At 38.5% G+C, this 13,901-nt stretch overlaps 1 protein-coding gene across 1 annotated transcript in view; it reads left to right on the top strand.

The window, feature by feature from the left end:
- The window catches only part of LOC113122285 (CUB and sushi domain-containing protein 3-like), a 202,574-nt gene that overhangs the window by 124,244 nt on the left and 64,429 nt on the right, over positions 1–13,901 (top strand). Inside the window, exons 36-43 of the mRNA XM_026293499.1 lie at positions 135–231; positions 2,097–2,201; positions 5,659–5,777; positions 7,045–7,114; positions 8,836–8,952; positions 10,278–10,487; positions 11,088–11,276; positions 12,240–12,417. Coding sequence (XP_026149284.1) covers positions 135–231; positions 2,097–2,201; positions 5,659–5,777; positions 7,045–7,114; positions 8,836–8,952; positions 10,278–10,487; positions 11,088–11,276; positions 12,240–12,417 — 1,085 coding nt within the window. The remainder of the gene's footprint in view (positions 1–134; positions 232–2,096; positions 2,202–5,658; positions 5,778–7,044; positions 7,115–8,835; positions 8,953–10,277; positions 10,488–11,087; positions 11,277–12,239; positions 12,418–13,901) is intronic.

Raw genomic sequence — 13,901 nt, 5'->3', positions numbered from 1 at the left:
TGGTCTAATAATTAAAGAACGAGTCATTTTGCTACTTAAGTGGCCTACATTTCTTTTCAGCTTTTTTGGTTTCATTTTTATTTTTTGTGTTTTTCCTGTTTTCTCATTTGTATTAAGGTATCTTTCTCTTTCAGATTCAAGTTGTGACCTTTGCCACTGAGCACAACTGGGACTCGCTGGATTTTTTTGATGGAGTTGATGGCAATGCTCCAAGGCTCGGTAGCTATTCAGGTAAATCTGATACAACTGAATTTTAGTTGTCAGCTCCCTCTTGAATTTCAATGAGATGTCAAAGGACCCAGTAGTAGACTGATGTAGTGATAGAGCTGATGACATTTGCCATGTCCTTTGAGTGTGCTGTCTAAAAACCTGTAAAATAAGAAACATATCTGTCCCCTAATCTTTCTGTCTCTCCAGTACAGATCTTTATAATCTAGCCACTGTTTCACTCTGAAATTTTACAAAATCTAGTGTTGCTTCAGGGCTTATACTAATGAAAATGGTGCTCTTGCCACATGGCAACCTACAGGAAACAGACCGTCACACCATTCTAGATCCTGTATTATGGTGTAAGAGAAGCTGGTGTAGCATAAATGACTTCTGCCTCTATAGCTGTTATCAGTTTTATTAGACCAGATGTCAAATTTCTCAAGTAGTGGATATCTCATTTTGGAACAAAACTCTTTGCATACTGTAATAGCTTTTCTCTACAGCTCTCACTGTTCAGGGCATCACCACACTGTGAAAAGACTGAGGCATTTTAAATGGCTAGAAATCAATTTTATCTTGGGCCAAACTGATAAAGGTGATTATGATTATATATCTCCATAAGTCTCTAGATGAACCCCTGGAATAGAGAAAAATATCCGGCTGTACTGTTGCCACACATGCAAAATATTCTGTGGTGCAGATTCTCCAGAGTGAGAATTCTGGGCCATACTTGTATTCATGGGCATATATCTGTGGGTTGGACCTCTCTGACTGAAGTGTTGTAAACACGATTTACCTCTTGAAATGTGCATGGGCAACATGTGTGATTCGTGTATTTGAACTATTGTTGTAGAGACATTAGTAAATGGAACTTGATGAATGTATTCTGATACTCTATTTCTTTCTGTGAATGACTGTCAGATTTATTGTATTCTGTGTGGCACTTTTGCTTTTATTTGTGCACCATAATTTCATTTCTACCTACTGATAAACACAACAGCTATTGTTTTGAAAGGTTATAGAGGTTAAAAGGCTTCTGCTGAAAGCCATAGTCTCCAGGTATGTCTGTTTGTTCTAGTTAAAACAAAATGTAATCCAGATATTTTAACACAAAGCAGAATTACTATAGCTAAATTATCTATACTGCATATAACTGAGTTACAGTATATTTTGTGTATGCACACATGTTTTGGTTGGTTTAGGTATTTAAATTCAGTAGCACAGTACACTGTTATAGATACTATATGACTACTGCTCCCTCCCACCACAAGCCACCACTCAGCTCATCAGATTATTTTTAACAATACATTTAGTTTATAATGCAGCAACAAAATATTTACATTTATTAAAGATATAAGATATATAAACTTTTTAAAAAATGGATGTGTCAGACAATGTTGAGCACAAGTGATATTTAGTACTTTAAGAGAGTCCTCCCAGGACTCACTGAGGTCAGCTTTCTATTTCTCAACATTTTTTCATAATTATTTTGTAATACCTATAGAAAACCAATGAACTTAGATTTTAATAAGTCTGATGTTTGGTATGCAGTAATTAGGCAGTTTATGATTACCAAATAGATTAGAAATTATTTTAGTTACTTTTTTGTACAAAGTAGTGCTGAAAGAAGTATGAGAGGAAGCTGGAGGAAAATAGTGGTTTCCCAAAATAGGGGAGTATATTGAAACATATTTAAACCAAAATATTTATTTGTCACCAGATCTTGGTTGGTCACAGACAATTGGATATGAGCATTGTTTATCTCATATCTGACTGAGCACATACTAAAGAACTTAAACCAAGCATGTTGGATATTATGCTTTGTATCCAATCAGATGGATCCTGTGAGATATTATCTTAAAGGGCTTCTCTTTATTTTAATACAGGTACCACAATTCCACAGCTGCTGAACAGCACATCCAACAACCTGTACCTAACCTTCCAGTCTGACATTAGTGTATCTGCTGCTGGCTTCCACTTGGAGTACACAGGTATGAGAAGAGATGGCTTGTCACTTTGTCTGTCGTCAGTTTGTTTCTTTGTGTCCATCTGCCACCGGCCTCCAGCTGCTGCTGCACTTTGCTATAAGAAATAAGAAGCACAGCTTGTCTGAGTGACACAGCTGGACATAGAAGAAAAAAACATGAGGGGGGAGTGAGTGGATAAAGTTTTTTGTTGCGTTTTCCCCTCTTCCTCTGTTTAGCTTTGGATTTTGTCTTCGTATCAGCTTTTTTTGTCTTCTGGTTCAGTATTCCCCAATGATGATTTTTTAAATACTCCCATAGCTTCAACTTACTGGACATCCTTTATCATTTAGGGACTAAATGTGCTCATCTCTCAGTGGGCTACTCATTTAGGGTGTATTTGCTAAGGCGCATGCTAAACATCTAAACATTTACCGTGCACTAAGATTTAAGGAGTGTAGGCCCCAGTGGAGCAACTGATTTAGCAGGTCCTCCCATTCAAAAACAGTCTAAATGAAAATTGGGGTGATAATCTTAAAGTGATGGGGCCCTTTTATTATTTAATAATACAATCATTTGTGAGCAAATTCCCCAGTGTTATTTTCATGTCAGATGCTTTTTCGTCATTTCTATTATTGTTAGTGTAATTTTCCTCTACTTACCTTTTTGTCTGTGTACAGTTAGTTGACTTTAAGCTGGTACTTTTTTGTATTTGTCTTTCTGCTTAGTCAGTTCCTTACCACTCACAGAGACATTTAATCAATGCACTAAAATGAGTGGCTGTTTGAGATCTATTGTCACTCATTCCCTGTGAAGTATAGTGTAAATGCACAGGACAATTGATTTAGACAGAAAAGGTAGTCCATCTTACAAACCTTTAAAATAAACAGCATGTTTTTGAGTAAAATCTTTACATGCTGTCAGTCTGTTCCTACAAATGTGCTGGCACAATCAATAGGATTAAAAACAACATTGCTGTCACTGAATCTGTCCTCATTGTCAGTCGTATCAGTTCGCAAACATCATGCCACTTTTGAGAACTACATTGTAGTACTGTCTCTTGCAGTCAGGCATTTGTTTCTGCAACACTCTCCTCTTGCTTGGAACCACTCTATAGATATGTTTCTCACAGTAGGCTCTTTCCATTCTGCACTAACCCTCTCCCCCACTACCACTACATACTGCTGAGAATCACTTCAGTGCCATGTCTGATAGTCATCCCTTTCCTCTCTGTCTTACACTTTGTCACTGCTGGCCTAAAGTGCAGTCCCTGGTGCTTTTCATGAGCCAGGCTCCAGTCAAACTCCTTTTTACTTCCCTGTTGCTATTCATATTTCTTAGCTTGCCTCCAAAATACTGTCTTTTGGAAAACATGACTGTATGTGTAATCAAGTCATGTTTTTTTTTCTCTGTCAAACCACTCATTAAGTGTTTCTGTTTTCATAGTTGTTTTCCATTTTGTGATGCTCTGGTCTGATGCTTAACAGCTTCAGCTTCTAAGTTATTTCCACAAATTACAACAATCCTCTATTCTTTCTGTATCATTGTATAATATTTCCACTCTTTAGTGAGCTTGAACCACACTGTAGTTTTTAGTTACAAATGAATGCTCTAAATGTCCAGTACAGTGGGGAGAAAAGGCAAAAGGGATTGGCACAGACTCAGTCAGTAAACCATCTGTTTTCAAATGTTTCCTTTGGGTTATTGTTGTAGTCCATGGAGACCAGTCTTAATTCTGTATACCACCCATCACTATGCCTCTGAATAGCCAAGCACTTAACCAGCTCTCCTAAGACAGACAATATGCTATAGTTAAGAAAATAAAACAAGACTAGCTTGTTCTCACAAGCAGTATGGCAGTCCCATACCTTCTGAAAACATGAGGCATGCCTGATAAGGATGGGACTTCTTTCAAATGCACTTGTGCATTCAGGAACATTAGGTCTCAACCTTCTCAAAACTGGTGAACACACTCTCTACCAAAATGTGCATTCTGACAGTTTGACTGGAACCTGGAATCTGAAGCGCAATGGGAACCAGTGCCATCTGTTAGTTGGCACCCACTTTTAACCTGACCAGATCACAGAGGTGTTTTTATGGCCAATTAAGATCTGGCACACTGTTGTTGGCTGTGAAAACAGGAACTTACTGTGTATGTTTGATATGACTGGTGAATATAGGCTTCAGAGTAATTTACTTATTTAAGAATTTGTTGAAAATGTATTTCTACCCTATGGAGTGTAACATGTATGGATACATGTTACACTCCATAGGGTAGAAATAAATAAACACACGTTTACACGTTTTGTGTTTTGTTTCTGTTTATAATGGAAACACTCTATAGTCCTTCCTGTATGACAGTAGATCACATTGTTTTCACTCTTTTAAAAAATGAGAATGCACTGTGATTGTTCCCTACAGTTAGAAAATGGAAAATGCATGTAAGCATTTCTGTAACAAACTGTCTCACCAGACCATACTGAAATCAATTAATATTAAGAAATTCATCTGAATTTGTCAAAATAATGCATTCATATATGACAGAAGATCTTCAATGGATCTACCCACTACTCTCATAGTAGCTCTTCTTTAGTTGTTTAATATGTAACAGCTCTCATATTGCTTCCTGCTTTGTTCCTGTCAGGTTTCCAAGCCCCCCACTCAAACATCCTCTCTAACCTTCACTAGATGCTAAGTGGAGGAGCCACTCTGCTATCCAGCACTCTGAAGAGCTGCCTTTTAAAGTGTCCAGTATCTTGTGTTGTTATTCCCGTTGCCATGTGTACATTTGTCCCACCCACCTACTTGTTTGGACCTGTTAACGCTGAGTGGACTTTTCTACCCACTACCTCACCATATTACTAATGCATTATGCATTAGGACCTTCTCTATGAGCATGTACTGGTTTTTGCTTTTCAAAGTTATCACAAACATTTGCCTCAAATAGCTTACAGTAATATAGCTCAAAGCTTGGGATCACCATTGGTTTTAAGCCATTCAAACACAATATCAGGCCTCTCAGTACCTAGCAAGTGACACTGTAATCACAGTCACAGTATTTCAATGGAGCTCAATGATTCTGTCAAGTAATACTTCAGGGATCACTTTGTAATTTCACAGTGATTGCTTTAGATCACAGTCGGAAGGATTTTGCTATTACAGTCTCCTGTAGAATGGCTTTGTAACTTGTCCGAATTTCTAAATGTTATGATGAGGGGAAAAAAAAAACATACTCAATTAATATGCAGTTACAAGCACATTAAAATGAGGCACTGTGTAATTATGTGCTAAAACGTTGGTTTTAATTTAATTGTTCCTTTTCTCCATAGGTAGTGGGCGATTAAATATAAATGCTGCTCTTAAAAATACAATCGATGTTCAGCAATGAAACAGTACCATTGAACAGTTTCAGGTCTTGATTATACCCATTTTGTGCAGAAGAATGATCGCTGTCCACACTGGTGTGTTGTGACTCTGTCCTAAGCAATAGGTTTGGATTCGTGCCCAGAGCCGCTGCCTCCCAGTAACGGCCAAAAAGTGGGCGACCGCTACACAGTGGGTGACATGGTGGCCTTCCAGTGTGATCAAGGTTTCTCATTACAGGTAGGTGAGAGATTGTTGTGCTAGTACAGCAGCAACCCAACTCTCTTGTTGTTATGAATTCAGTCACATCTACCTGCCTGGAGACAATTTCAGTGGAATACCTCAAAGGATGAGTCTGCCAAGGCAGCGTTACTAAGTACATTTTCTATGACATTTGAGTGTGTATGTGTGGAAGAGTAAGTGCAGGCAAGAAATGTGTGAATGCACAAATGTAGGGTAATTGTCCATGTATTAATGCTTGCCTTTTTATTTGCAAGTGTGTATGTACTTTGATTGCTTGCTTATCCACATGGATGTGTGAGTTTGTGTGTGCATGTGTCTGTTACACAAAGCGGATGTAACTTCTTCCAATCCTCCCTGAGTAGGTACCGTAACTGTGGCATTTTGAGCTGTAGAACCTTCCAAGGCCACGGGCGATGGATTGTGTTAACAGCCGTCTCACTAATCCCACACCGATTTTTTTTTTTTTTTTTTTCCTTTTTTTTTTTTTTTTTTTCTTCCCAGCTCAGGCATTCACTTCTTTTCACATTCTCTCTGGACCAACCAACAACTTCTTATACACATCTTCAGGCTGAGTGTCTGAACCAGAAATAGACTAGAAGCCACTGATTTTTTTTTCAAAAAAAAAAAAAAAAAAAAAAAAAAGCACCAGTATGGCTGAGTCTTGAGTTTAGATGTACAATGCATTTGTGTGCAGTACAACTGTGGATACATGCCCATGCTTTGGTACATACATAGATATCCGTTTTCAGGTTTGAGGTATTAGATTACATGTTGACTGGAGAACATACTGTACATGTATGTTTGCATTTAACAGGCATCAGGTGCAGCAGCCTCCAAAACTACATTCAATCTTGAGTGAATTAAAACAGTAACAATGTTATTAATATTTTATAGATGATTAATCTGTAATATCCTTCACTTTTCAGTTGTTTTGGTATCTAAAAATATTAGTGTGAAAGCATGATGTTGGTCTTGTTCACTCAGGCTGCAGCGTTTCTGTAGTCAGACCCCAGGTGGTACTTGTTACTCAGCTAGAGCAAGAAGTCCATCTCTTATTCTTGATACAATGAAACATTTACACACAAGACCTTGAGAAGAGGATTTTTAGAGAGATTCAAAAATATGTTAACTAATTCCAAAGATCCATATGGCATCATAAAATATGTTGCATGCACCTGTTTGGTCTTTTGCAGTTTTCTTGTGTTACATATTACAGAATTTTGAAGGTGATGAATATATTGTTTTTGTTCATTTTCCTGAACAGGGCAATGCATATATTACCTGCATGCCTGGTCCTGTCAGAAGGTGGAATTACCCTGTACCTCTGTGTTTAGGTAATGGATTATTTTATATGGTCCAATATCTCTGCCATACAGGGTTTCAATGAGGTGATATTGTAGACCAAAAAAAAAAGCAAATATTTGTTGCATCAAATACACTTCCACTCTCATAGTTTGCCATTCACCTTTTTTCATTCTTCCTTTGTTCATCTTCTCTTCTTCACTTTCATATTTCTCCCATACCAATTTTTTTACTCATGCACAGCCACACAATCGATCAACAGCCTCACAAAGGACTTGTTATTGTATTAGGGAAAGCAACAATTTCATTGAAAGATCAGGGGAAGGGATGATGGGTGGGTGTGGAGGGCATTGGGAGTGGGGATTATGAATTTTCTACTTTGCCCTTCTGTTAAAAATCAATAAGGCTTTGCACCATCTCAGTGTGGTGTTTGATTTCTGATACCTCTTATGAGAGTCTCTAGTCTCACCCGACACTTCCTCTGATGTTGATTGACGCAGTGATAGATTGCAGAGATTACTAAGGATGCACTCCTCTTTGTCTTTTGACACCTCACTGTTCTGTTGCCCCCAATTACAAATATACACACTCTGGCACACACACCCATAGTGTGCTTGTAAACAAAGACAGAAATGCACACCTTCACACATAAGGACGCACACTGATTTTCATGTAAATGGTCTGTCCCTGTGGTTTTCACAGTTCACCGCAGACATAAATCCAACCTTCACTGTTGACAGGCCTATTCTTGGACATATGCGCTTGTTCGTTAGCTCAACACCTCGCTTGTTGATATGTTCACTCCAGGATTGTTGCTTATAAACTCACATCAAAGATGTTCCATACCCACTGTAACTTTTTCCTAAATGCCTCTTTTTTCATTTCATACCCAAACATATCAAGCTGGTTTCCTTCACCAGAGCACATTTAAGCTGATGAATCCTAAAGAAATGGCAGTAATATCCCTTGTTTTCCACCATTAGCTATACAAATGGACCTGTTGTGGTTAGGATGGGGCAAAAAGGGGATGATTCAGCTACATGTTTACACTAAGGATGCACTCCTCCTGAGCTACATGTTTACACCGATGCCTCTGGTGACTGTGATTGTTTTACACATGGGTGTTTATGTAAGACCTAGGGTATATACCAGAAGGGAGGGGAAGGAGTGTAACCTTCATAGCAATCTGAAATGTAATCTAACATACAGTCAAAGCACAGGGGAGAAGTAATCAGCACTACTGCTGAGCACAACTGTGGTGCTTTATTGAATATAGACTCCCTCATTTATTTTAATTTAAAGCACCGCCAAACAAGAAATGTGCCTGAGTCTATCTTTTTACAAATGCCCTTATGGAGCATAATCCATACAGTCAATCAGAGATGTATAAGCATCATAGACATGCTCAAATACAAATACACAAGCACGTACTATCCCTCACCCTTCATCCCAGTTCCAAGTTCATGAAGCACACTCGCAGCACTTCATTTTCTTCTTCCCCCACAAAACTTACCCTTACAGTCTGCATACAAATACACAAGCTCATAACACACATGCTTATGAAGACACATTAATATAGTAGGCCCATTGTTTTTTTCTGTACTTGACTGTACTGTAGCTCTCATGCAAACAGACAGTGCTCGTGTGCCTTCTCTGCATATTCACCCCCCTAGTCACTGTTCGTCTTTATTTTCCCATGGAACTGTTTTGTGGAGAAGTGACATGTTCTTTCTCCTTGGTTGGTCTCCCTCAGCTCAGTGCGGTGGCTATATGACAGACTTCAGCGGTGTCATCCTCAGCCCAGGCTTCCCAGGGAATTACCAGAGCAGCCTGGACTGCAGTTGGAGGGTTCAACTCCCAATTGGCTTTGGTCTGTAACCCCCTCCTCCCCTCCCCCTTTGTTTCCTCTTCTCTCTCTTTTCCTTCTTTGTTCTTTTAATTCTTGTGTCCTCTGTGCAGCTTTCTTCTTCATTCTTTACTCTTCTGTCCTTTACATATGCTTGTTTGATGCATGTTTTCAACATTGAAGGAACATCCTGATACAGTATTTGAAAGGAACATGCACATTTGCTCACTGACACTGCCCGTCCAAAAAAACGATAGTGATTAATATGTTTCAGCTCACAGTGCTTCTCTTTACCCTACGTGATGCAGCAAGTAGCTTCTCATTCTGTAATAACCATATTGGAAGACATATCCCATGGTCATGGAAAAGATGTTGCTGTGTCTGCAAGGAACAGGAACTGGGTTAGGAGCTGTCCTTTGCATTAATAGCAACAAAAAACAAAAAAATGATGATCAGGGGTAACTTTAACACATGGTGAAGTTGCATCACACAAAATCAACAGCATATAAATTACAGCTAAATTAAATTAGTGAATGTAAGATTATGTCCACATGCACAATCCTACAAAAAAATCACAGGACTGGGACTAAACAGCTGTGTTATAAGAAAACCACTTGTTAGAGAGGCTAGTCAAAAAAAAAACAAAAAAAACAGCTTTTTAAGGAGCATAAAAATTGACTTTCAAGCAAAATTAAAACAGGTCATGTGGTCTGATGAGCCCAGATTTAACCTGTTTCATAGCGTTGGAGGCACCTGTGTAAGGAGAGAAGTGGATAAAGTGCTAAACCCATCATGCCTTGCCCACTGTACAAGCCTCTAGAGGCAATGTTGTGATCTGGGGTTGCTTCAGTTAGTCAGGTCTATGCTCAATCTTATGTGGCAATAGAATTATAAAATGAAAGACTAGGTTATCCCGTCAATAGATTTCTGTCTTCCCTGATGACACAGGCATATTCCAGGACAACAATGCCAATATTCATCAGGCTTAAACTGTAAAACAATGAATTTTAAAAGGTTGATTCTGAGAGCATGAGTATTTATTTTCACACACGAATTGGTTACCAGAGATTTGACCCTAATCCCACTGAAAGCCTTGGGGATGTGCTGGAGCAGAATTTATGCAGTGGTTCGGCCCGGTCATCAATACAAGATCTCAGCCAAGAATTAATGCAATTCTGCATGGAAGTAAATGTTGTCACATTGCATAAGTTTGCCAAAACATTGCCAAGGTGAATACACACCATAATCGGAGCCAAAGATGATTCGATATAACAGAATGCAACTTTTTTTGGCCAGTTATGTTTTTTTGAACTTGTCTCCTACATTAAGCATTTCTTTCTGGTTTTTAGGGATCCATCTGCAGTTTCTGAACTTCTCAACAGAGCCAGTTCATGACTATCTGGAGGTGCGCAGTGGGAGTCTGGAGACAGGAACAGTGATTGATCGGTTCAGCGGGCCTGTGGTGCCGAACTCCCTCTTTAGCACCACCCATGAGACCACTCTCTTCTTCCATAGCGACTACTCCCAGAACAAACCTGGCTTTCACATTGTCTACCAGGGTAAGGAGAAGAGATTGGTCCTCATGCTAAAGTTAGTTTGGGGGTTATCATGGCAGCAGCTAAAAAAGTGGAAGTAGTATGAAAAGAATACCTGGTCATCACTGAGGTTAGAGACAGGTTAGAGACATAGATTAGCCCTGCAAGTCACTTCCAGTGAGGTTGGAAAATGACAAAAGACTTTTTACCAAAATACTAGATAGTAAAATCTAAAGAAAAACATTTGTCTTCTTTCCTTCAGTAGCACATATTCTTGAATAGTAATAGGTTGGCCATGTCAGGTATTTTATGCGCTAAAGCTACTCTGGAAAATAAACATTACTTATACTGTCAGCATAACAGTTTTTTAAATTGTTGAACTAAACCTTGTATTTTTTAAATATTTACAATTTACACTCATATTTACAATTTACAATTATTATAGGAAGGATGGATATTTTCAACCAAGCATTTAGAGTGACCCAGTATTTGAGGTTAACCCATGGCGATAATTTTTCAAGATTTTCAGCTAATAGAGGCATACTGATTATTACATTTTAGCAGCTATCAGAGTACATAGTATTATTTGGTAGTCTCTTATATATATTTTATGCTTTTCCCCAGCATATGAGCTGCAGAGGTGCCCAGACCCACGACCATTTCGTAATGGCATAGTGATTGGTCAGGATTTCAGTGTCGGGATGACCATTTCCTTTGAGTGCCTGCCTGGTTACACTCTTCTTGGAGAGCCTTCTCTCACATGTCTGCATGGAGTCAGCAGAAACTGGAATCATCCCATACCTCGCTGTGAAGGTGACTGACTAGTGTCTTTTCTAAACACCACAGATGTTTTCACCTGTGTAGCTGAAGTAAGGCAAATAATTTAACTTACGTTTAGAATTAATTTCATGAAATGTCTTTTCTTTATTTTTCTGAATTTCCCAAAACTCAGTTGGAAAAATATTCAAATGTGTGCAAACAAATCCTTGAGAAAGTCATACATACAACTTTCTGAAAAGCTGATAAACACAGAAATGCTTTTCCTTTGTCATTCCCAACTAAAAACAAGTTAGTAAAAGTTAGTAAAACAGAAGTTATTCTGAATAGAAGAATATATGTTCTTCATTCTACTTTTAGTCCTTTTGCTTATTCTGGTACATTAAAGCATCTGAATCACTTTTACTACCAATGCAGTATCACTTTTGAAATATAAACTGATACAATCCATTATAATGATATATATATAGCCTTTACAAGTTTTTATTACAAAGCTCATTACATCTTTCTTGGTTATAAAATGCAATAGGATTTCTCAGATGTTTCTCAGGCATGATAATTTACAACTTTCCTCTCCTCAGCTAAGCAAAGCAGTAACATACATTTCCACATCATAGTTTGGTATTTGTCTGGGAAAATTGTAAATAATTTTGTTTGGCTCCATAGATGCAATATTACCTCAACTGAGTTGTTTTTCTGATCCTGGGGCAATGCTTTGACTTTGGCGCCCAGTTCAAAGTCAAATTCTAACACATTCCCTTTAGGGCATGACAGGGAGACTTTTAGTGTAAGATCCACTCAAGTTCATGACATGATAACAGTCACCTGCAACAATATCTAATAGGTGCATCCTTCCACACTCATACTCTAGTATCTCAGTGATGAACCAGTAACATGCAATTATGCTTGAATCAGCTGTTAAAACAAGGTTTATGATTTGAGGTCAATCAAACTCGTTCTATTTTTGTCCAGCATCTCTGACTTTTTCCCTCCTTCCAGCTTTATGTGGTGGAAATATAACATCCATGAATGGCACAATTTACTCCCCTGGACACCCAGCTGAGTATCCACACTTCCAGGATTGCATGTGGACAGTCAGAGTACCTCCTGGTTATGGCATCTACATCAATTTCTCTATCATAAACACAGAGCCAATCTATGACTACATCACTGTGTGGTAAGTGCTCCTTTCTCTTAATATGACATTTCTCAATCAGCATTATATGCCAAACACGTCTGTGTATAGAGCTGCATATGAAATTTTATTAAAAATTGTTGGAAAGCAGACCTTCTGAATTAGCAGTGGGGTTTGAGCTTGGTGAATGAAGCACATTGCCACAAAATGTGTCCATGTTTTTGCTTAGAGTTTCACCAGGTTTGCTCTGTACATATGCAGTACATTGACATTACAACAGTTCCCAAAACGTTTGACCACTGAAGATTTATTTCTTCACACAAGGAAAAACTGGAGAGTAGTAAACCATCATTTTCTTACTAACTGTGAAACACCAAACTCAAAAACTGGTCACAATTTAATAGCTGCCAAAATGTTAGGAGCATAGGGTAGCTAGACAAGTTTTTCTTCAAGCTTTTGATGTGACACCTCTTATTAAATGAGCCAACAACTACCCAAATGTATGGAGCTTTGCCAGGACATTTGTGGATTATTTTTTCCCTTGACAACTTATTTTCTTGCAGCCTTTCGCTAAAACAAAATAGATGCAATACAGAATGAAATAAAAGAAACTGTAAAGTTGAGCCTCTGTGTTCCCCTGCTCATCCAACTTATTGTAGGTGTTTCACTCCAGATCCCCAGTGAGTGTTACAGAGAAGACAGAAATGTGTATCAGCATGAAAGGAGCTCTGAGTTACTTTGGGTGTTTATTAGTGTGTGGAAAGAAGAGAAGCTTCATCTCTTGACAGATAATGGTATAGTTGTAAACTATACCTGCCTCCTATCACTCCAACAGCTCTCTCTGACTGTATCTCTCTACTTCTCCTTCTACCTTTCCAGAGCCTGTCTGTAGTACAGTAAGCCTCAGGCTGTCATGGAGCTGCCCTCATGGGTGATAGGAGGGAAATGCCATCCAGTATCTGGGGCTAGTGTTTCATAGTATGGAAGAAGGGAGCTACTGGCACTACTGTTTTGAAATGAAATAGTGCATAAACAATCTGTCCCCTGATGGCAACATTTCATTTCCCTGCCTGACTGCCGTCTCCTGTTTTGCTGATCACTCTGGAATGAAACTGCACTGAGACTTTTTTTAATATATAAGATATTAAAGGTACACACAGATACCAAAAAGCATTTAGTGTATGTCATTCAGGTTAGTAAGCCTGGAGCAATCTGAAAGTACCAGTGATGAAATACTTTTCACTTGTAGAGAAATAGCATTTATATATTATAGAAAGAGGCTGTCTTTTCACATGAATGTTTTTTTTTTTTTTTTATTCACACAGAAAAGTTGCATTTGGGCTCTTCCCACATGCTGCCGACAAAAATTATTAATTTATTTTAGAGTGCTTATTTCAGATACAGATCACAGCAATCTTCTTACACAGATTTGGAAGTTCTCTCCTCTACTGGTCTCATTAGCAGAGGTGCCTCTGTGTTATGCTGTCAGCAGCTAATGCGTGCCTTGTTAATGGCTTCACTGCTAA

The sequence above is a fragment of the Mastacembelus armatus genome, chromosome 16 (assembly GCF_900324485.2).
Source record: "Mastacembelus armatus chromosome 16, fMasArm1.2, whole genome shotgun sequence".
Classification (NCBI taxonomy): domain Eukaryota; kingdom Metazoa; phylum Chordata; class Actinopteri; order Synbranchiformes; family Mastacembelidae; genus Mastacembelus; species Mastacembelus armatus.
Note: the sequence above shows the minus strand (reverse complement) of the source record. Positions and strands in the feature narration are given on the sequence as shown.